Here is a 23,348-nt window from a genome sequence, read left to right on the forward strand (position 1 = left end):
ACAGAAAAACGATAAGTTGGAGAAAAGCGGAATACCTCAAGTCCTTACATGTCTTGTAAACTTGTGCGTTTTTCAATCATTTGCGCAATTTTCTTCCAAAATCATTCGCTTATTTTAGTCTTTTCTGAACGTAGTCTCTACAGAGAAGCTACAAGTTGGAGAAAAGTGGAATAACTCCCATCCTTAAATGTCCTGTAAACGTAGGCTTTTTTCAGTCATTGGAGCAATTTCCTTTCGAAATCATTTCTTGGAACTTTTCGTCTTTTCTGAACGTCATCTCTACAGAAAAACGATAAATTGGAGAAAAGCGGAATACCTCAAGTCCTTAAATGTCTTGTAAACTTGTGCGTTTTTCAATCATTTGCTCAATTTTCTTCCAAAATCATTCGCACATTTTAGTCTTTTCTGAACGTAGTCTCTACTTAGAGAAACTACAAGTTGCAGAAAAGCGGAATACTTAAAGTCCTTCAATGTCTTGTAAACGTGGGCTTTTTTAAGTCATTGGCGCAATTTATTTCCGAAATCATTTGCACATTTTAGTCTTTTCTGGACATAGTCTCTGCAGAGAAGCTTTAAGTTGAAAAGCGGAATATCTGCTTTCATTAAATGTCTTGTAAACTTGGTCTTTTTTCAGTCATTGGCGCAATTTCCTTCGGGAATCTTTTCTTGGACATTTAGGTCTTTTCCGAACGTCGTCTCTAGAGAGAAGCTTCTAGTTCTAGAAAAAAGAAATACCTTATTTCATTAAAGGTCTTGGCCTTTTTTCAGTCATTGCAGCAATTTCCTTCCGAATTTCAAGAATAACTACATTAGATATTCAAAGCTTAATTCAAAAATTTATATATAATCTGATAATAGACAAAATGGCATGATTGAAGTAGTTAAACTATCGCCAAATTAGCATCGCACATATTCTATCTTATAATTAATGTACGTCACGCAACCTCGATATTATGAATATTGGCCCACACAAATGGAAAACAATGGAATACGATAATCCCTTCAGCGTTAAGGGACGAATAAGTGAATGTTAGGGTGTGACCAGTGGCGATATAATGATATAGTGAACTATTGTCGAAATCATTTTCCCAGAAACTAATCTGCTATGCAAATCTGCGTCATAGCCAAATAAGATCAAACAAAAAAGTTTTTTTTTTGCCTCGAGGCATTTCAAATGCGGAAATCTCAGCGCAAGTTTCTAATTTTTAATTTTAAATATTCATTTTTTGGTCAAAATGAATATTTTAATCTCAAATTTTGAGAATTTACACCAAGTTTCAAGGTAAAAAAGGGTATTTACCTAGTATCATAAAGCTAGTTATTTCTAGAAAAAACCACTGGTTGAATTGAGACATTTCCGTGCAACAACAATAGTTAAGACTGCACTTATCACATCTGAGAATGAACTATATAGTAAATAATTAACGGATATTCAATGGCTAGTTTTGCTAGTGATAAATTAGTCAAGTTTTTGTTGTCATTTTCTCAGGCGTCGTTCTGGTTTTTCCGCACTTTCTGGCGACTGGCTGTTGTCCTCGCAGTGTTCGACGTCTGATTTGGTCTTCTACTAGCGGTTCCGTTACTGGAGCTTCGAGTCGAGTTCTGAGACGATTCGTTGGACGACGATGTTTTTGAAGTTTTCGCTTGCTTCGCTAATATGTGGCGAGGAACTGTCAATACAGGGAGTTCTAGGGCCGACGACAGTTGCAGCAACACTCGAATCACATACACAAAATAGTCGACTGTACACCAAACCTACAATATAAGAAAAGATAACTGTGAATTGCAGATACATACATCATACTCCCTAGTTGAAAGTTCCTTGATGATATTATGATGACCCGACCGCCGTTTGAGATGCTTCAATTTTCTGAGGGCGAATTATTTTTTATTATTTACCTCAATTTCAAACACGAAAGGATGCCATCTATGTCCAATAACACCTTATTTGAACACAACATAGCCTACAGACAGTTGGAAAAGAGTCAATTATATAAAGTAAAACAAAAAAAAGACAAGGATAGCCAGTTACTGTGCAAATAGCACAGAATGTTCATTCCAAATACACGAAACAGTTTTTTCAAACTAGTGTCAACTTTTGTGCGCGGTCTTATAAAAAGATCTAAACGAAAAATTAGCAGAGCTTAAGCATATTCGACAGCCATAGGAAAATTAGAAAACCATTTTTGAAGACAAATGACTAAAAAAAAAACAAAAAAAAAGTTTTTTTAGTAGTTTTTTTTTATTTTTTAAACTCCAATAAGGCGCTTAAAAGCACAAAAAATCAACTTTACTTGAGAAAAACTACGTTTTTACGGCTCAAATTAAGCTATTGTAAGCTATTAAGCTCGAAATAAGACTTCAAATCAAAAATTTTGAACCTGTGTTTCTCGATACTGGGACAACTTTCTAAAACATTTTTAGAACTTGTTTTAAATTTCAAGGCTCTTTTCAGTAAAACTTTTTGATAGAAACTAACCTAATTTGAGAAAATTGAGTAAAAGGTAAGCTTTTTCATTCCACTGGAAAAATTAAACCCACTTAAGAATCCATTTGTCATTCACCACTATGCTTAGAAAGGATGGATAGCTTTTCATACAGCTTCTGCCAATTGCAGTACCACAATTATTATTATGATCATTAATCACGTTTGCTAACTTTAAATAAAATGGATTTGAATTGAACTTAGATATCATATTTCATACCGCATAAACTAAATTGAGTGCAAACAATTTTACTACTTTTTCTTGAAAAATAAAAAATCAACACGATCTAAAATAAATCTCCTCACTACGTTCATTGACACAGATACAAGTGGAATAAGTCAGATAAGTTAGATACAAATAGAATACTTTTGGAACTTGCTTTTGGTTCATAAGCTACAAAAATTTGGAGACATGGAAACTAATCTCTTCTCGATAGTTATGGTCAAAAACCTATTTCAGCGTTATAAAGGTAAATGCTAAGCATGCCAATCAAAAACTTAAAAAGTAGAAATTTAGAGGACCATGATAGCAGTAATTTGACTTAAGTGATATAAATATATATTGTGAACTCCCTGAAACTAACTATATCATGAACAAGACTGCTCGTATATCAGGGTCCTGAATATTCCGACTGCCATTTAATCCATATCGAAATTTTTGGAAAAAGAAAATATTGCAACCCTATAAATTTTTGATAATATCAAAGATCAAGGGTAAAAATTTGAGTCTAACGACATAAAAACGACAGATTAGCTAGCCTCAATTCAATATGGAACAATTTTGTGGTGCGGGATAATTCGCGTTACGCTTTCAGGATGGATGAAATCTACAAAGGGCGCATAAATTATTCCAGAGCATGGCCAAATTAGCAATTTTCAAACTCTCAAAACTTTGCAAAAAATGATTGGAAGTAAAATATCTTTTAGAATTTGATTTCAAGGAGTCGGTATCTTCAATGGGGCCAAATTTTTTTTGTCAAAAAACATTATTTCGGTCGCCGAAAACTGACTGAATAAAAAATACCACACCAGGCATAAATATTCCGTTTAATTCCGCATCTATTTCTATCACCGTCAAAAATCTCAGCACCGAAGCAAACAAGCAATAAAAGGGCGAAAACAGCTTTAAACGTATGACTTCAAATAAAGCCTTGGAAACCATCATCAAGTTTTTGGATCGATTAATCTAAATCACGACTAATAGGCCTGTAGCATATAATATCACACTTGGCCCTCTATGAGATGGCCATTATGACCTTTCAGGAAGTCAAAAATTGAGAAAAAACCATACCTGGAAGGTAATTCCTTCCCACTCCGCGAAGTGGTAGGAACAAAAAGACAAGTGGGTGCTAGGTAAATTGGACAAAATGACCAGAGGCGGATCTAGAATTTTCTCAAAGTAAGGTTTTCAATAAAATGAAATCCTTTTTTATGGTCGAACAAATTGATTTTTCGAGCGCTCCAAGAACACCAGAAAATTTTTGGGAAAAAAAACAGTCCATAAATACCATTTTTAGGCACTTTTTGGAAAACGTTGGTAGGGCGCAAATGGATGTCATAAAATTATACTAAAGGGTGACCCTTTGGTCGTATCACTAAGGAGAGGCGTCCTCCCCTCTTCTCTAAATCCGCCCCTGGATATGACATTAAGCCGAACAGTGAGCAATAAAACATGTAAACTAAGTTTACCGAATTTAAATGGTTTGGTTTATCTTTCAGAAATACAATAGAATGATTGTGGGTAGCGTCGTGTTAAAGTCTCATGAAAAACCGCTGTGGTCTTACTAGCTGTCGTTTTATTTGCCGCAACCCGACTAGGAGGACTTACGACGGCTGCCATGAGGACATAGTGTTCTGGGAATACGTAGTTGAGGTACTGGTTCAGACACACTATCCCCGGACCCCACATGGTTAAGTCCCAGAACCACAGCTCACTCCTGCACATATGCGCTACCTGCATTGAAAATGATAATGTTCACACACTACAAAGTGTATCTCTAGAAGATTAACGCAAGAAAGGACTTCGCATATCGGCACTGGATTAGTGGCCTCGTTGTAAAAACTTTCTTCCTCGGTGGGGATTGAACATCTGACCTTAGGACTCCTAGTCTATTCACGTCACGCAATACTCAAAGTGGCATTATAACAGTCTAGTAAACATTCACCCGAGTAAAACAGAATTATCTAGGATAATAATTCTGTTTCACGTCAAGTTTTCTGTAATATACTTTGGTAACACTCTACGATTACGTAGTGTTAAATAATCAACTTGAAGCAAATAGCGACAAAATGTCTCTTTTTAAACGATGATTATATTTTACAAAAAAAACGAATCCAGATAAACCAGATTAACGATTTGAAGCCTAATTCGATTTTCTTATCGCAGTTAAGATAAACTAGCATGTAACGTACCTACGTTGCCTCGAATTATTAAGAAGCCAAAAGAAAACCACACATACTGGAAATAAGATATGCATCCTTTAAGTGTACTCTGACAGCATCCGATTACAGGGTTGGTGATTTCAAATTTTGTAAAATGTTTTTTTTTTCAAGTTTTTTTTTAATTCAAACGTTGAAAAACCATAAAGTTTTTACATCTTAGTTCATTTTAAAATGACATGAAAATACACTACATCTCAAACACTAAAAAATTTGAGCCAGCGCATTTAGACCCAAGATTTGTAACTCCTGAGAGTACTCTCACACTACCCAACTACAGCGTTGGGAATTTCAAATTTTGTGAAACTTCAAATTTAAGTTTTCTAATTTTTTGTTGAAAAACCATAAAAAAGGTCATATTTCAAAAACCACAAAAATTTGAGCAGTCAAGTTCGGAGGCAAGATTCGCAACCCGGTATTTGACTGCGACAGAAGTAGTAATTTCAAATTTTGAAAAAAAAAATAAATATAAGTTTTCTGAAAACTTTTTTGAAAAAATCACAAAAAAAGTCATATCTCAAAAATTACAAGGACTTGAGCATTCATATTTCGAGACAAAATCGCAACTTCTGCGACTACCCTGACAGAGCCTCACTGTGGAGATAGGAATTTCAAATTTTTATAAATTTTTTATATCTAAGTTCTTTAAACAACTTTAAAAATGACATAAAAAAACGCCACATCTCCTAAACTAAGAGCGTTTGAGCAGTCGCAATTTGACGAAAGATTTGCAACTTGGAGCTCCTGAGAGTACACTCACAGTACCCAACTATAAGGTTGGGAGTTTCAAGTCTTTTGAATTTTTAAAATCTCAAGTTAAGCTTTCTGAAAAAATCATAAAAAACGCCTTATCTCGAAAACCAGAAGGATTTGAGCAGTCATACTTGAACGCCAGATTTGCAACCTTTTTGGGGGCAAGAATTGCAGCCCTTGAGAGTACTCTGACAGCACCCAGTTTCAGGGTTGAGAATTTTAAATTTTGTGAATTACTTTGTAGTTTGTGTTTTCTGAAAAAATTTGAAAAACCACATAAATTGTCGTATCTCGTACACTAAAAGGATTTGGGCATTCATAATTGGAGGTCAAATTCGCAACCCCTGGAGAACCCTGATATTATTCCATTATTATGCTGCTTAATTTAAACTCGATTCAACAAATACTGAATTCAACTGGAAAATCGAAGAAAATTCTTAAGCATTGCAATATACGATATAGCTTAAACGTGAAAATCGTTCGTTAAACATGCAAAAACAATGCATTGAAGAAGCTTAAACGTGGCGAAATAGTGAAGCCCGCATTTAAACATATATTAGATCGATAATCATTGAAATAAACTTATGTGGTGTGACTATGACTCACAATGAGGATGGTGGTTATTTTGGAGAAGTAGAGTCCAAATAGAGAGTAGAACAGGAGAGTGTACTCCTCGGCCACATTGGGCTGCTGTGACTTGTGCTGGATGAGCCACATGAACACAAACGCACAAAAGATACTCTTCACCGGGCTCAACACACTAGAATCCTTAACACAACACAGCACCAATAAGTAAACTGCTCTTGTTATAAGACGAACATAGCGATCAGACAAGTGGGAAAAGTTGTTATCAAGTCTGCCGGTGACTTACAGCTACAGTAGAACCTGCTCGGCCAGATCCTCCCTGGATGAGAATATGGTGTAGTCTGGTTAGAATGGCCGGCAAACATAACGCAGACACAACTACAATGAACAAAATCCTCATCTGTCCAACTACCATCACCTGAAATACCCTTCAAAAATATAATAACTCAGTCATTCGCAACTAGAATATTCCCTGCAATCCCTTTCGCAGGTTATTCTCCACAAAAATTACCTCTTGATCCCAAAAAGTTGAGCCAGCAAATGAAGTGAAGACCAAGTGGATCATTATCGACAACTGAGCTTCCGTTATATCTATGCTGAAACAATGGACAATTCTTCATGTAATTAAACAGCCTCATTAGAGAATGCATAGCGTACAATCATACAAGATGAACACCTGCACAACCCCCCCCCCCCCACATAAAAAGTTTATGGGATACACATTTATTTAGAAATACTATTAATTAATTCAACTAGCGTGTGACTCGCACCTATGATGGTTTAAACAGGTTTTCGAACGTGGGAATTGCTTCCTGCAATAATTTTGAAACACAAAAGAAATTTAAAACGCCTCCAAAAAGGGAGCAAAATCTATGCAGACAAATCGAGCGAGACAATTGAAACAGATGCACATGTCCAATTATAACCATAAACTGAACTCACTATCCGAAGTGTAGCACTCCAGTGCAGTAAGTGAGCCAGTGGGCGAGATAGAAAGTGAAGCAGGTGTTGCAGAAGGAAAACATGTTCACGGCCGGGTGCAGACCAAGTCTTAGACTGATGTTGTACACTATCGACACAATCACTGAAGAAAAAACGGACTTAGTGGCTGCAACCTATGTCATATCGATAGATACATATCTCATAGCATTCCCAAGGCGATAACAGATGTTGAAATCGAAACGTTTCAGACTCCTGTGAAGAGCAAATAACTGTTCAAAGCAGAGGTAAAAAAGGTAGGGAAAATTTTTTCATAGACTGGGAGCTATCACACAGCGATGCTTCGCGCAACCACATAAAAATTACGATTGAAAGCTGGCAGACAGAAAGTAAGACGTAAGCAACCAAGTCAAAAAACGTTTGTAAACTTTCGAATAAATCTACACAAATTCCAAATTCTTGGCTCGAAGCTGCAGCATTCAAAGAAAACACGTTTAGCAATACAATCGCTAGCGTTTAATAAGTATCAAAAAGCATTTATCAAGCGGCAACTTAGCCGACGAAAATTGGGTAAACGCCTGTTGCGCCGAAAAAAAATGTTGTCATAAAAACCTTGATCCAAACAAATTTGTTTACCATTTGTTTATTCATTTAAATTTGTTATATTCTAATATTGCCATTTTTAACAAAATTTTGTTCATGTATTTGAAATTCATTTTGGGTGATTGAAGTCTTTTACAACTACTACTATTGAATTCTAATATTTTAAGAATTTACGTCCCCCCACCTCTCCGAAAACACAAAAATAAGCAAGGCTACTTTTTTCTTCTCAAAAAACGCAAAATTAGGTCACTAAGCCGATACCAGATAAAATGAAACCATAGAGGCCAAATAAAGGTTTCGAGCAATAAAACAGTTAGGGGTTATTATATTGAGAATACAGAAACAAACCAATTTGTTAACCCGACAAAAGTCTCTTCCGATTTGATAACGCTAATCGCAAACGAATTAAACAGTTGATTGCATTTTAGGGGTTATGTTTGGTATGATTTACTCTAGATCAATTATCAGAAAGGTGAGCTCCCTGGGAAGATAAAAACCCAAGTTATCAAATTTCAAACCTGTATTGACAGCGTCACAACCATGATCAAAAAGTTCCCCCATTGGTGAAGACATTCCAATTTTGCGGGCCTGCTTTCCATCTAATGCGTCTAATGTTTGATAGATAAAGAAACAGCAGGTAAATAGAATCAAAGCCCATGCAGGTGGCTGAAATTATTAATGCGGCAATCGTTTGTTTTCAAAAGTTTACTATCATTATTACATAATCAAGCTTCACTACTCACCTCTTCTTTGAATGTTGGACACAAGATGGCCAAGGGTAAAAACGCAATAAAGTTAGCCGTGAGTCCAAGAAGAGTAAGAATATTTGGAGCCATCCATGATGGAACATGGTCAATTAATGATACCCAGAACTTCTAAAGACAATTAAAAATTCCTGTAAAAAAGACAAGTAACTCTTGTTTTCTTTTTTTAGTTGTATCATTTAGAAAAAATTGTCTCTTTATATTGATCGTGGATCATTTTGTCTATGGTGTTGAAAACTTTTATCCTGATGATGCACAAAATCTGCGGAAACGTTTGAATTAACAGTTTAAAATTCTTATCTGTTTTCTTACCTGAAATACAGGCTCAACAAGAGACGATCCTTCGGCCTTATATTTGTGTCTTCTTATATTATCTATCTGTTTTTGATTCAGGAACTCTTTGTCCCATAAGAACAGAAAAGAGCCCATATCAAATAAACCTGAAACAAACTTTGGTAGAACTTGCTAATTAGATGAGCTTGTGCGTCAAAACACTTGATTATCTATCAGTTTCAGATTCAGTAACTCTTTGACCCATAACAACAGAAAGGAGCCCATATCAAATAAACCTGAAACAAACTTTGATATAACTTGCTAATTAGTTCGGTTCAGTTCATATAGAACTGAACTGTTATTCCAATTTATACAAAGCTTTTGTATACATTTAATGATTCACCGTTTGGTCAGACCCAGTTCAGTTCAGTTCAGTTCATATAGAACTAAACTGTTATTCCAATTTATTCAAAGCTTTTGTATAATTTAATGATACAACAATTGTATAAGTTTAATGATACACCATTATGATAAATCATATTTTGAAACACCATTAGGTAAGACCCTAAATATTACTTTGCCGACGGCCAATTACAGAATTGATCATCGCACTAAAGAAATAATTTTTATTCCGTTTTCATTTATGGATTCATTTTATCTCATCTTTTTGAGTTTTTATTTACATGCTAAACCTTAATTTCAGAAGTCCCTTCATCACATTATCCAGTCAAAATCCTAGGAATTTTCTAGATATGGAAGAGTAAAGTATAATATTGGAGAGTCAGATGGTTGGGGATTAAGCCAATCTGATTGAGAGAACTACACTAGTGGACAAAATTAAGCGCAAATTCATGACTCTACTCTGTAAAATTTCTGTTTTCAATGTACATTTTGGTCATTATTTCCTTCGAAATTCAGTAAAAAAATTTTTTGACCGAGAGCAAATGATCAGTGCTACCATCTGTGAAAGTATCAATATTTGGATTCGATAACTTGCAAAGGTTATCTGGCTCTGAAAATGCCAGTTTTCCTCATCTGCATTCAGCTTTGTACTTCGCGTAAGTAACAAACGTCTGAGTTTAGTTTAAAAAAACTCACATTGATTGCTTTCATTTTCTCACATTGATTGCTTTCGACGGTATAACGGCAGAAGCCTTAAAAACATCTTTTGGGGTTACGTTTTATCTCTTACTAGCACTTTTCCAGACGTGTTTCAAGTTTTCAGTCCTACCCGAGAGTTGGAAGACAGCGTTGGTGAAACCTCTTTACAAGCAAAAAGGAGAAAAAAGGGATCCAAACAACTATCGTGGTATCAGTCTATTACCTGCTCTATATAAGATCTTTATTGGGATTCTTTACACACGATTAATTGGCTGGATTGAAGAAAATTCTATATTACCAGAAACGCAGTTTGGGTTTAGAAAAGGTAGATCGACAGTTTCAGCTGTTAACGACCTCAAAAACAGTATACAAGACGATTTAGTCAATCACGGAAAGTGCTATGCTTGTTTTGTTGACTATCAGAAAGCATTCGACTCGGTGGACCGCAACCTTCTCATCGCAAAGTTACAAAAACTGGGTCTCCGGGGACGTATTTTAGGCATCTTACACGCAATATGCCAGAATAATTTGTTACAGGTAGTTGACGGAAGTTTTGTGTCAGGAAAAATTGTTCAAAACGTCGGCGTAGCTCAAGGGGACAAGCTATCTCCATTACTTTTCTCTCTTTTCATTGCTGACTTATCCAAAATTTTGCAAGAAACTGGTTGCCATGTGGTGTTTTACGCCGACGATCTTGTTTTTTCTCACCGCAATCTGAAAAACGTAAAGGAAGCCCTGGATAGACTTGCCAATTACTGCCATACCAACAAGCTCACTGTCAATATTGACAAGACGAAAGCCTTGAAGTTCAGGAAAGGAGGCAAAATCATGCCAGAGGACGCCCTGTTCTATAGAGGAATTGCTATAGAGTACACGAATACCTTCTGCTACCTGGGAGTCAACCTAACACCAAAACTAGCCTGCACAGAACACCTCAATGTGTTGATAAACAAAACTAAATCAACCGTGTTTGGACTCCAACAGAAAGTAAACCTTCAGAAAGTGTGCTTTAACTCGGCCCAGAGACTTCTGGAGCAATTTGTTCTCCCAGCAGGAACATATAGCCTGAATACATTCCTACAGATCGACACAGATAAGTTGGACGACCATTATAACAGAATTTGTGGAATTTTCTGGAAGAAATGGGCTGGAATCTCTGTTTTCAGCTCCACGAGACTCCTTCTTGAGAACCTATACTACAACGATTACCTTGGCCTGAGGCAGGCAAACACGCGACATAGACGTATCTTTGCGCTATACTACACCTCGGGATGTCATAATATTATATGCACTAAAATTGGCTGTTATAAACGCGAAATACATGATATTGTACAGGAAAAAGGGTTTACAGCGTATATGGACTGTGTCTGCCGACTTTGTAAGCTCCAGATCGTTGATGAGGATCACATACGACACTGCATCTCCTTTCCAGAAAGCCAGGATCTACCTGGAAGACTCATCAATATCAGGTTGCCGCCCAAGCAACTGTGACATCGTGCTTCTACGTGCCAAGACTCTTGACTTGACTCACTCTTAACACATTCCATGAGCACTTTAATTATATTTTTCATATTTGTCTTTGTAAGACGTACAATTTACCAATTTACCATTTACCATTTTCTCGCTGAGAATGTTTCACGTTTCTTTTTTACAGATTTTTTTTCTCCAAAATGTAACATTCGCCCAAATACTACACAGCGACTGAGCGTAGAAAAAGTACCTATTAACGACTGGCAGGCATCAGTTACCTTAATCCTACTCGTTTTTCACCGTCTCGACCTTGCCAGTTGATTTTCTGGTCTATTTAGGGCTAAGTAAAAAGTTACTATTTTTAGGCCATCAGTCAAACGACTTTTGATCAGCTTTCGTTTACATGCGAACACAACCACATAGCTGAGTCTCGGATCCTCAGACTACGTGATTGCCATTAAAAACACGGCTCGAACAACCTATTTTAATATGTTTTTGTGTGACAGTTCTATATTAAATCCATTGGAGATGGATTGACCCTTTCCTCTTTCTAGCTACTCATATTCTAAAATATCAAATTATACCGGTGTTAATTCAGACTTCTACGACATCCAAGTAGCTACAAAGTTAGTTTTATATAGTCCCTTCACATGAAACAGTCTCTGGGGGACCAAGCCTCCGCTCCCGTAATCTTCCTGAGATAACGTTCTTATCTCTTCCAATTTGTGGCACGGGAGGGTTCTGTGGAATATTCCTTCCCCACTGAAGCTTCCTTCTCCACTAATTTCCGCTGCTAAGAGTCTTATCGTGTGTCGTTGCCACGATAAGAGGCTTCGTATTTTTCGTCTCTTGTGCGACCGTTTTCCACAATATTTGTCGTTGTTCTGTTTTTTCGTCGTTTTTCGTCAAAATGGCCGTCTTTTTTGTATTTCTGAGAAATATCCACAATTTAATCGAAGTTTTAAAAATAAAAATTCTAGAATATTCCTACCCTCCTTCGCAATACTTTTTCGTTCCTAAGGCCTTCATTCGTTTTTTTTTTCGCGTCGCCGGAAGGTTGCGCTGTGCCATTTGGCAGAATGGCACATACTCCCCGGACAAATTCCCATCAATGTCCCTATTGATCGCATAACACCGGGTTATCGTCAAGTAGTGTTCCAGTTCTCTGTAATCAATCTTACAAATCGCATAAGAAAGTGAAATTTATCTACTCCACCTCAACTCACTACGTGTTCACAAATGGCACCGTACTACATTTCACTGCCTTTCAACATTTTCACAGAATTTGCACCATGAGGAGTGTCCTAGATAAAATTTCTTTTCTGACTACTTACGTCGTCTTGCCATAAAACTTCTTTTCGCTCTTTGTGATTAAAAAGTTGGGACGTGGCACGGCCACGCACCCATTAAAATTAACTTAACATCACTCACCAAGTATAATCAGTTATTTATGCGGTCCTTTCAATATTAAAACTAAGAAACTCTGTGGCTAGGAAAGTTATTGAGTTACCCACCCTTCTCGAAGGAGTTTACTCAAACTTACCATGTCGCCACACAGTGAAATTGTGTCTTACACAAGTTAAAAACTTCATTCGTGTTTAAATAGGTAAATATACTCACCTATGTTCTATATATATACATAGTAGTACAACTAAAATTCTCTTTCAACAATTTCAACAATTGTAACAATTTTCAAAGTTTGGTTTGACCAAACTAAATCAAAACAAAAAGTTTAACAAGTTAAACAATCAAAACTTGGTTGATTGGTTCAAGTTTTAACACACAAAGACAATCAAGTTTTTTTTCCCTTCTCTTCTCTTCTTTGCTCACGTCTTCCCTTGTTCTCTTCGTTCATAATCTTCACTCCATCGCTTCTCCATCCTGATCTTCAGCTTCGCTGTCTTCTGGGACTTTCTCCGTTATGTCCATGGAGTTGCGGGCCGTGCCCCATTTTTCCTGTTCCAACAGCCTCGGTTTGCAACAAGGTAGCAAGTCCACATTCACCTTTTGCTCCCGGTTCCTGCAAAAGCTGTTTTGAAGACATAGGCTCACATTTCGTTCTAGGTCAGCTCTTAAGACCTCTTTCTTTTCATCTTCAGTTACACAAGGCGCTCCAGCTACTCGCTTCACCGCCGTGGTGACCGCGTTTCTGTGCGTCAGGAATGCTCTCTTATAGGCTCCTGGTCCTATATCTAGCTGGAAAGATTGATAGGCTTCCGTGTTCCTCGACATGTGACGCTTCGCGCGTTCATACATCCATGATGTCATCACTGCACGGTATCAAGGCATCAATCTTCGCCTTGACCATATTCTTTCAATGGCTTTGGGTATTCTCAGAACCTTGCAGGTGGTTCTGAAAAGATCCAATTCACGACTCATCTTTACGTTGCTCAGCTGCTCAGGAGTCGGCACGGCCGTCTCCTGTTCACTTGTGTCCGCGTTAGCCTCCAACCATCTCACTGCCAGCATGGCACTAACCACCACGATTGACACATGTTGATTCTGATCGGGCAACCCCGTAGAGTGCAACTCCTCCACGTCCCATACTAGCATCAGATTCCCGCGTTTGGGGTACCACAACGTCTGCGCCAAGCAGTGGCAAGGATACTCCCATGGGTTCTCACTATGTTCCTTCGGGTCCGATAACCCGAGGCTCCCAGCAACGGTTCCACCTCCATCAGAATTCTGTGTAAGTCGTCTTTCTCTTCTATGGTGGGGAATTCAGTGGGTAACGCTCCACTCGCTTTCTGCTTCTGGAACTCACTCACATTACCTTCGTTCAATCTCAGAAACTCTTCACCCACTACGTCTTGCAACTCGCCTTCAGATCTCTTCGGGACTGCCCGAAAGATCTTTGCCAACAAATCATATGACCTCTCCCGGTTCCTGCAAAAGCTGTTTTGAAGACATAGGCTCACATTTCGTTCTAGGTCAGCTCTTAAGACCTCTTTCTTTTCATCTTCAGTTACACAAGGCGCTCCAGCTACTCGCTTCACCGCCGTGGTGACCGCGTTTCTGTGCGTCAGGAATGCTTTCTTATAGGCTCCTGGTCCTATATCTAGCTGGAAAGATTGATAGGCTTCCGTGTTCCTCGACATGTGACGCTTCGCGCGTTCATACATCCATGATGTCATCACTGCACGGAATCAAGGCATCAATCTTTGCCTTGACCATATTCTTTCAATGGCTTTGGGTATTCTCAGAACCTTGCAGGTGGTTCTGAAAAGATCCAATTCACGACTCATCTTTACCTTGCTCAGCTGCTCAGGAGTCGGCACGGCCGTCTCCTGTTCACTTGTGTCCGCGTTAGCCTCCAACCATCTCACTGCCAGCATGGCACTAACCACCACGATTGACACCTGTTGATTCTGATCGGGCAACCCCGTAGAGTACAACTCCTCCACGTCCCATACTAGCATCAGATTCCCGCGTTTGGGGTACCACAACGTCTGCGCCAAGCAGTGGCAAGGATACTCCCATGGGTTCTCACTATGTTCCTTCGGGTCCGATAACCCGAGGCTCCCAGCAACGGTTCCACCTCCATCAGAATTCTGTGTAAGTCGTCTTTCTCTTCTATGGTGGGGAATTCAGTGGGTAACGCTCCACTCGCTTTCTGCTTCTGGAACTCACTCACATTACCTTCGTTCAATCTCAGAAACTCTTCACCCACTACGTCTTGCAACTCGCCTTCAGATCTCTTCGGGACTGCCCGAAAGATCTTTGCCAACAAATCATATGACCTCTCCGACATTCTGGCCAACCTCACGCACTTTGGCACAGAGAAAAGTTGGTCAATCAACACCTGCTGTGTCCGCGCATACCTACTACTGCAATATGGTGCAGAGCCTGAACCCACCAGATATTTTGAACCAGTAGGTTTATGATAGGCTTCACTATCTTTCAGATTCATTTCGTTCTCCAGAGCTTCTCGCCAGCCTCCGATCTTCTGCTCTGTCTGCAATGCTCCAGGGAACACTTCCACGCTGAGGGACGTCACTAGCTAATGGGCACGCTCCAGGCGCTCAAGCGATTCTATCGAACTCGTCATGCTACAAAATCCCAAGGCTGTGATCAAGTTTACATCCGTCACCCCATGACAGTCCGCGACCAACTCCATGCCACTCTTATCCGACATGCTCAATCTTGCGTACAATCGTGCCAGTTGTCGATGCTGCTCGCTCAGCGTAATCAGGCAGTACCCCAAGTTACAAACCTGTCCTTCCATCCCACTATGTTGAGCCAAGCATGTGCCTTGCCTCAACCAATTGCTCGATGGACCTTCCTCGGACAGCTCCGTGGATGGGTTGCTCTTCCGCTTCGTCAACCTCATGGCCAGCAGATGGTGTATCATGGCCAGATCATGTAAACTCGCGTCATCATCTAGGTCTAACGTGACATCCGCCGTCATGTTCCAGATTAAACCGGCGTTAGGATGAGGACACCAAGAAGGCTTCATGAGTTCCCACATCGTTACTAGACTGGTTTTCAAGGGACCGTCCCAAGAACCACAATCAAAACTCACTTGCCCCTTTAGCTCGGGAACCGAGGGTTCGACCACTCGTTCTTCCAAGATAATTCCCAGCTTGGGTTGTTCCACCATCAGCATTCCAGTTTCTTTAATCCGTTCAACCCAGAAATTGAGTACTATGACTTGCTCATAGTCGAAGTACGCTTCCCTGGCTTCTTCATTCACGAAGGGATTATACGCCATCCCCGGTATGCCAGACACATATTGGAACGACTTCAGTTTCCCTAGTGTTGCAAAGTCTTTTTGTCCCTTGACTGCTTCAATCAACTCCCGGCTCACTTTCAATTCTTTGTTGGAATATCTTCTCACTTCTTCCAACTTGCGATAGCTCTCCATGTCATTTGACTCCTTATTTGGTACAGTCAACGGCATATCCTGATATAGTTCCAGGAGTGCCCTAAGGAAGTTCCTTTCGCAATCAACTCCCTTTTGCCGAATACATTCTCCCAAAACAGGAGTGGGGATACGATCCACCACGAACCTGACAAAGCAAAGGGCATCCTTACGCTTAGCCCACGCTATCGCCGAATCGTCGTTTGAAATCAACGCCCGCAGAGCTTTCATCAACTCCAGCTCCTGTTCCCGTGATTTCGAATCATTACTGGCTTCATATTCCGCCTTCTTGATGCCCATCAAGTACCAAGCCAACCGTACTTGCAGATCAGTTCTCGTGCACGGATGAGCCAGGTACGCTGCCACCGTCGCAGGTGCATGCATCGTCTCGTCGAAGTATCTCTGGAGGGCCGACCTCCAAGAAATTTCTAGTAGTTTTTCTAATCCGATTTCGTTCGCTTCAGAGGACATTACCGTGCCGTATTCTTTTCGATTTAAGTTTGAATTCTCCGTAAGCTCTTTCAGATATTCCTGCATGGCTCGCTTCTCGCTCCAAGCCATCAGGTGCCCTCTCGCGGAGTTTCTCGCTTTTAACATCTCCACATAACCCCCTGCTGGATCTCCCATGTGGACCGATTCCGGCACAGTGACTCGACTGTACTCGAGCACGTCGAGTTGTCCTTCCAGTTTCAATTTGGCCATGTTGGTCCGCGAAGGCCTGTAATCTTCAAGTCCTCCAGATCCACATTGACTGATGATCTCCATCTCTAATTTAGTGTCTGCCAGGGTTCGTGCTGTTTTCTTTGATCTCACGGCTGTCGTGGTCAGACCTGCCAAGAGCATAGGGGGTATCAGATTCTCTTTTTCTCCCCCTGTCAGTGTTGCACCATCTCCTTGCCCGCTCTCACCTGAACGGCCTGCGCTCGTTAAAGAGGTCACCACTGCGCTGGCTTTTGACTTCACCACTCTCGGGTTCACGGCTCGACTTCCTGTCTTCCCTTTTAGTCGCTTCAGCCCCTTTCTGGGTCGTCGGTAATTTCTTTGTGACCTGCTGATCATCGGCACTGTCTTCTGTAACTGACTCGGTCAGAACATCCGACTCCATGGAGTTCACTATTTTCTGCAGGACCTCACGCATGATGGGTTGGTTCAATCCCACCTTCAAAATGGACTGCGTCCCATATCGTCGTATCACGTCCCATGACCTTTCCATGAAGTTCACTCGGCTCCAGGTTGCCCCTGTCTTACCTTCTAATTCACTTTGATATCTCTCCCATTCCTCTTCCGGTAGCGTACTCAGGAAGGATACCCTCATTGATTCCTCGATTTTTCTCCTCCTCGGTGACTCATTGAGCAATCTTTGCGGATCCCTGCTTCTGCATTCTCTCGCCTGGCTTATTGGGTCCATCGGGGATCAGTCGGCCGACGCCTCGTTTGTAGGGGACATGAAAGACGATGGCGTCATTAGCAGTAGACTCCCATCGACTTCCCCATCGTCGTCTTCACTGAACCGGTATTCTAGCAAGTCTATCTCCAACGCTCCTAGATCCGTCTCACCCGGTTTTCCCGTCTTTCCCTCGATGTCGTTATCGTTATCGTCCTGATCCATCAATTCATCATCACCTGCATCAGGTTTCGGCTTGGGTCCTGAAGGGCCTTGTCGTGTGTCTAAGCCCGAGTCCGGCCGAGCCGGTACGGTCATGTCTCCTGCGTGATAAAACAATTCATCGTTCACCAGGAATTCTACGGACTCCTCGCCATGTGGTGCCAGGTCCTCTATCGTTATGTATGAGCCTCTTCTGCTCTCCCTTGCCACTTCCAGCATCACTACTTTCGCTTCTCCTGACCACTTCAGTCTTGATAAATCATCCGTGGGAGTATACACTTCAATCCACATTTCAGCCGAGACTTCTGGTCTCCTGGAAGGTAGTGCCTTGATCTTTTTCCTACTCCAAGCATCAGGAAATGAGAAGTCAAACGTGTGCGCGGCTGCAACATTCCAGCTGATGAAGCGCGGCTCCATCCCTTCACTCCACTTCAGCATTCTCTTCTCCGCATCACGAGCTGCTCCGATGCGAGGGGCAATGATGGGAGATGTGACTCCCAACAACATCCTCCTTATCGGTGGATATCGAGGGTATTGGTCCGGTAGCGGCGTGGACCCAGAAAGCCACGCTTGCTGGTTCTTTTTCGCGTGTGCATAGGCCTCTGGTAAGAGTGGGATCCCATAGCCGCTCCTGTATCCTTCACTACTGGTCTCAAATTCCAAAGCTTCGGGTTAAACTGGATGTGAGAAAGGTCCTCACGGCCCATTCGGCACTTGAAGTGGTTGTTGAAACCCATCAACACCCAACCTGGCTCAGCTATTCTTCCGAACAGCCTATCGTCGCTGGCCAGCCCTCTCAGTTCCCTCTGCTCTACCCAATTCAGCACGGAACAGTCCACAACTGAGACCAGGTTGACATACAACACAGAATTCCTGTATGCCTTGACTTGCACGTCCGGGAACGCGAAAGACATCACCGGTCCATACACCACCGTGACGAATTCCCGCAGTCCGTGAATCAGAGCCAACGGGTCGATCCGCATCATGACAGCCAAGTCTGTCAGCAAGGGCATGCCACAATACTGCTTACATTCACCCGCATCCGTCGCCACCTTATCTTCTCCCGTGACGCTTCTGTTCTGTTGCAAGAGATATTGGAGCAGGAGAGCCCTCCAGTCTTTCATCTTCCTGAGCGAAGCGGTTTCCAACTGTGCATTGAACTCACGACTTGGTCCCTGAAGTTGTTCAGGGTAACGCAACAGCACAAGCAAATCACCCAGTCGACCGTAGGTCATGGCAATTAGAGTCAGGAGTCCATCCAATCTCAAATCTGCCAACGCTTGGGTGAAGAGATTCGCCGGTCCCTTCACGAAATTTTCATGATCAAATGTCACGTATAGGGCTAATATCAGGCCAATCGACAACTTCTTGATGTCCTTGACGAAATTCGCGATCAGGTTCCGGGATGCCCTAGGATAGCACGTCGACAGGAAGGATGGCGTCCATCCCACTCCCATTCCACCCAAGATGGCATCCGATCGTTCATACTGTGCCCTCGTGGCTAGCACGTCAGCTTGGAACTTGTCCAGTGACATAGTGTTTACGTCCTGCATCAATTTCAACATCATGCCCCCAGCTAACTCCCGGGCATCAAACAAGTTTTTCAGATACACGTGTATCTCTTTTATCACAGCCGGCGCATGCTCAAACGCGTCCTCACCCAAGGTGCACAGCCTTGGTGACAAGTACAACCATACGTTGTTGTGTGGCTTCGTGCGCAAAGCCATTGCCATGAGATCTTCTTCCGCTGACGTCATGTTCTTCCTGACTGTCCTGCCCTGCTCGTTCTCGGCATGATCCATCTGTCTGAACCAGAGATCATCAGCCACCTGTTGTACTAACAGATGATCGTCATCTACCCCTGGTCTTAACTTCAACAATTTGGCAAAGTTGGACAGCTCCAACCCCAGAACCTCATCTAGCACCAACCGAGTTGTGCTACAATCTTTGAGTCCCTGTATGGCATTGGAAATGTCAGCCCAAACGGCGGGAAGCTCAGAACGGGACGGGTAGTAATTGTCTGGGTCTACCACTCTGTTCGGGGTAGGAATTATTACGTTGAACCTCCCCTCTGCTATCGTTGTGCCCATCGTGTACACAAACTGAAGGGGTTCTGGCAATGCAGCGTACCCTGGTGACAACACAAAGACCACCTTCACTACATTTTGGGTGAAACGTTGTTTTGCTGCTTTTTCTACCTCAGCCATCGCCGAGAGCAATGTCATTATCGCCTCCCCTATGACCTCGTTGCTCGGGACCGACCCATCCGTCAGACGTGTCAACAAGCCCCTGCTTAGCAGATGATCATTTGAGCCGGCAACCACTATCACCTGCGGCTCCATGCTGACCACCCTTCGTACACTTATCATCATACCTATTGCCTGTCCCCAGTCCAATTTAGGCGCCGTCAAGAAAATCACGTCGGGCCAGAAGAGAGAACGGGGCGTATAGAGATAATCGGAACTGGCCACAATCAGATACTTTGCAGCTTTCATCTCTAAGGGATCGTAAGCTGCAAACAGGCCGTCGCCTATTGGGGCCTCCAGATTCCCATATCTCTTGTCATCTCTATCGACCGTGGTCGTTCGGGGGTATTCCCTTGAATACTCGCCAGGCGTCTGACCGGGTGGTTTAGCAAACTGCCTGTACATCTTGTGATGCTTGTTATTGGGCTTGTTCTCTGCCTGAAACTTGCCCTTGCGAGCAGGTGGCGTCAGTTCCCGGGCTCTCTGTCGGACGTCCGTAAGAGACCGGGTATTCAAAGGTCCAAAGGTATTGCCTGAGGCAACCCATTCAAGTCTGCGTGCCGGAGCGTAGTCGTGGAGCTGAACTGCTCCTGCTCTGCTAGCAGCCAATCCACGCCCGGTATCCGATATAGTCGCGACACTGTGGGACTTTCTCCGCCAATCATTTTCATTGCGTCCTCCCGACACGTCAGGGTATTCATGTTCAACTTCGCGGACATGTCCGTCTTGTACTGTCCCCAATGACTAGGGTCTGATCGGTTCCAAAGCAGCACGCTGCCTGGTTCAACTCCCTCCGCTGGCACGGCGCTCGTAGACGGTCCTGCTGCTGAAGCAGGGTTTGCAGTGGCGGGCGGATCGTTCCTCCTAGACACGGTCTGGGAGTTATTCCTGTTCTGAACCACTGATCTCCCGAGTCGGCTTTCGAGCGGTTGTGTTCTGGGAGGAAGAGCAGTCCCTAGCCTCTCTCTTACGTTTGAGCTCGGAGCGACGGGTGTGGCTGCAGCCGTCTCCATTGCCAAGGGCCCTAGGCGGTTGACGAGGGATTCGGGCACGCTTGCCCTTATTCTACTTCCTCCGGTCGAGCTGGTCCGAGCCAGAGAACTGGTCGCCCTCGACTCCTGCTCCACTTCCCTCAACTGCTTCTGAAATACATCATTGACCCAGTGTCTCCCTCGTTGGGTGTTGAAATGTATTCCATCTCTGGTAAGCGCGATGTGATCAATCATGCGCAGCATGTTCTCGAGATCCAGAAGTCGCAGCTCGCCAGGGTTGTTTCCCAACAGATTGCGGATCATTTCATTCCACCGTGTCACGTTGCCATTCATGAAATCTACCACTGTGGTGCCCAACAGCGGGTTTTGTGGTATCGTGCACAGCACCACAAACCTGGGCCTGTATTTCTCCTTCAGTTCATTCAGGAGGCATACCAACAGAGGCTCCCACTTGCTCTCCGGAGTCACTGGGGCTCTCGAGACGTCGTTGGTTCCCAGCATTATCACCAGCGTGTCCAGGTGATTCTCGCTCTGGAATTCCATCATCTTGATGACCTGAGCCACTGAGGCTCCTCCAAAGGACAGAGTGGTAGTCTGACCATAGACGAAGATCTCATTCAGATCCCTCACCAAACTGTCTCCTATGATCAAGTGGCGACTCCCTGGGGGAATTACCTGGTCGCTCGTAGCGGGGTTCCAGCTCATGTCATTCAGGCAGGCTCGAGGATGCTCCGCAGCTACTTGCGTGAACTGGTGACGTGTCATCAGATTCTTCCGAATGTCTACCACGCGGGACTTTTGAAAGGTTCTGCCATGCGCAGTCCCCGAGGACACTACCGTGCGGGGTGCTCGCTCCGAGCTATTGGATGAATGATCACGACGTTGTTGCTCTGGCCACTTGGTTGAACGATTCTTGGAACTGAGGAGCGAGGTAGGTGTCAGAAGGGTCCGGTATCGTGTTCCTTTTACTGGAAGCAGACGGTTGTGTCTGCTGAGGAGCCTCGGGCCCTCTCGATGCACGTAAATCCAAAGCCTCGGGCCCCCTCGATGCACACAGCTCCTGTACTCTTGTCCTGGGGCGTGTGTCGCTGGATCCCTCCGAGGATTTCATTGTCGCCAGAACTTCTTGTGACACTTGGCTCACCTTTGCCATATACAGCTCCTTCAGGTGCTTTATTTCATCCTCCTTGTAGGCCACCTGCAGATCTTCATATTTCTTCTTCCATTCGTCTCTTTCTCGAGCTATCGCCCTATACTCCTGGAGTTTGGCACACAGCTCGCTCTGATCTCTCTCCTTCTTCTCCAGCGTCTTAATCGTCTCCGACGTCTGGATCTCTATTTCACTCACCCTCACCCTCTTCGGAGGAGGAGCAGCTGTTGGAGAGTCGACCGAATGTGACGGGCCTGGCCCATCACGTTGTCTCTTTGCTCCGATGAGTGGCTGCGCAGGTTGGACGGGTAAGGGCATCTCACCTAGCCGGTGGTCCCTCTGTTCACCTAGTCCTGGCTCACGAGCCAAGTTGTGGCCAGACATTTCTCCACGCCTCCATCTCATCAGTCGGTTTCGACCTCTCTCGGCGGTCCCGAACTCACCGAAGGCCAACATCAACACGACTTCCGTAGGGCGATTCCCTCGACCCTCTCGTCCTAATGCATTGAGGAGCGCGACCACAAACATCGCCAGCCCCGGGTCTTCTCGTGTAAAATCACAATCGATCAGCCGCTGATAGATCTCGTCTAGAGTCGCTCCTAGACTCGCTGAGAGGAATTCCATAAGTTCGTTCGTGTCACCCATTTCTTATCGTGTTGATTCTTGCTGTCGTGTAGTTTCTTCCTGTCTCGTTTGATTCAATGAATTCAATAAACAATTTCTGATCAATCAAGATCTAAAAAACAAGTCGCGACTTAAAACCATCATTTTTGGACTAAACATCATTCAACTCTTTAAAACTCTTCATGGAATTTCTCTTCTCAATTCTGATTTAAAAACTTAGCACCAAGGTGGATCGTCCACCTGTATCTGCGTCAGGGTAGCACAAATGAGCGCTGTCACCTTGATGACCTGGAGTACTCTAGGTCTTTTATGACACAAAACATAAAACATATCCTAACAATAACATAACACATAAACACATAAACATCTATATTATCACATAAAAACATAATCCCTAATATTGTACCTAAAACCTAACCTAATCTAAAACTTGACACTAATTTTTATCAAGTAACCT

At 42.7% G+C, this 23,348-nt stretch overlaps 1 protein-coding gene across 2 annotated transcripts in view; it reads right to left on the minus strand.

Annotated features, from left to right (window-relative positions):
- Window positions 1–809: 809 nt before the first annotated feature.
- Window positions 810–23,348, minus strand: part of LOC134840382 (cholinephosphotransferase 1-like) — a 157,473-nt gene continuing 134,934 nt past the window's right edge. Inside the window, exons 2-10 of one of the 2 annotated variants that reach the window (XM_063856151.1) lie at window positions 8,881–9,010; window positions 8,548–8,679; window positions 8,323–8,470; window positions 7,205–7,346; window positions 6,774–6,858; window positions 6,549–6,680; window positions 6,284–6,445; window positions 4,314–4,439; window positions 810–1,755 (exon numbers count right to left, since the gene is read on the minus strand). In XM_063856151.1, coding sequence (XP_063712221.1) covers window positions 1,486–1,755; window positions 4,314–4,439; window positions 6,284–6,445; window positions 6,549–6,680; window positions 6,774–6,858; window positions 7,205–7,346; window positions 8,323–8,470; window positions 8,548–8,679; window positions 8,881–8,997 — 1,314 coding nt within the window. In that variant the 5' untranslated portion in view covers window positions 8,998–9,010 and the 3' untranslated portion in view covers window positions 810–1,485. Of the gene's footprint in view, window positions 1,756–4,313; window positions 4,440–6,283; window positions 6,446–6,548; window positions 6,681–6,773; window positions 6,859–7,204; window positions 7,347–8,322; window positions 8,471–8,547; window positions 8,680–8,880; window positions 9,365–23,348 lie in introns of those variants that run through there. The other variant, XM_063856150.1, reaches the window with a different exon arrangement.

The sequence above is a fragment of the Symsagittifera roscoffensis genome, chromosome 2, assembly GCF_963678635.1.
Source record: "Symsagittifera roscoffensis chromosome 2, txSymRosc1.1, whole genome shotgun sequence".
Taxonomy (NCBI): domain Eukaryota; kingdom Metazoa; phylum Xenacoelomorpha; order Acoela; family Convolutidae; genus Symsagittifera; species Symsagittifera roscoffensis.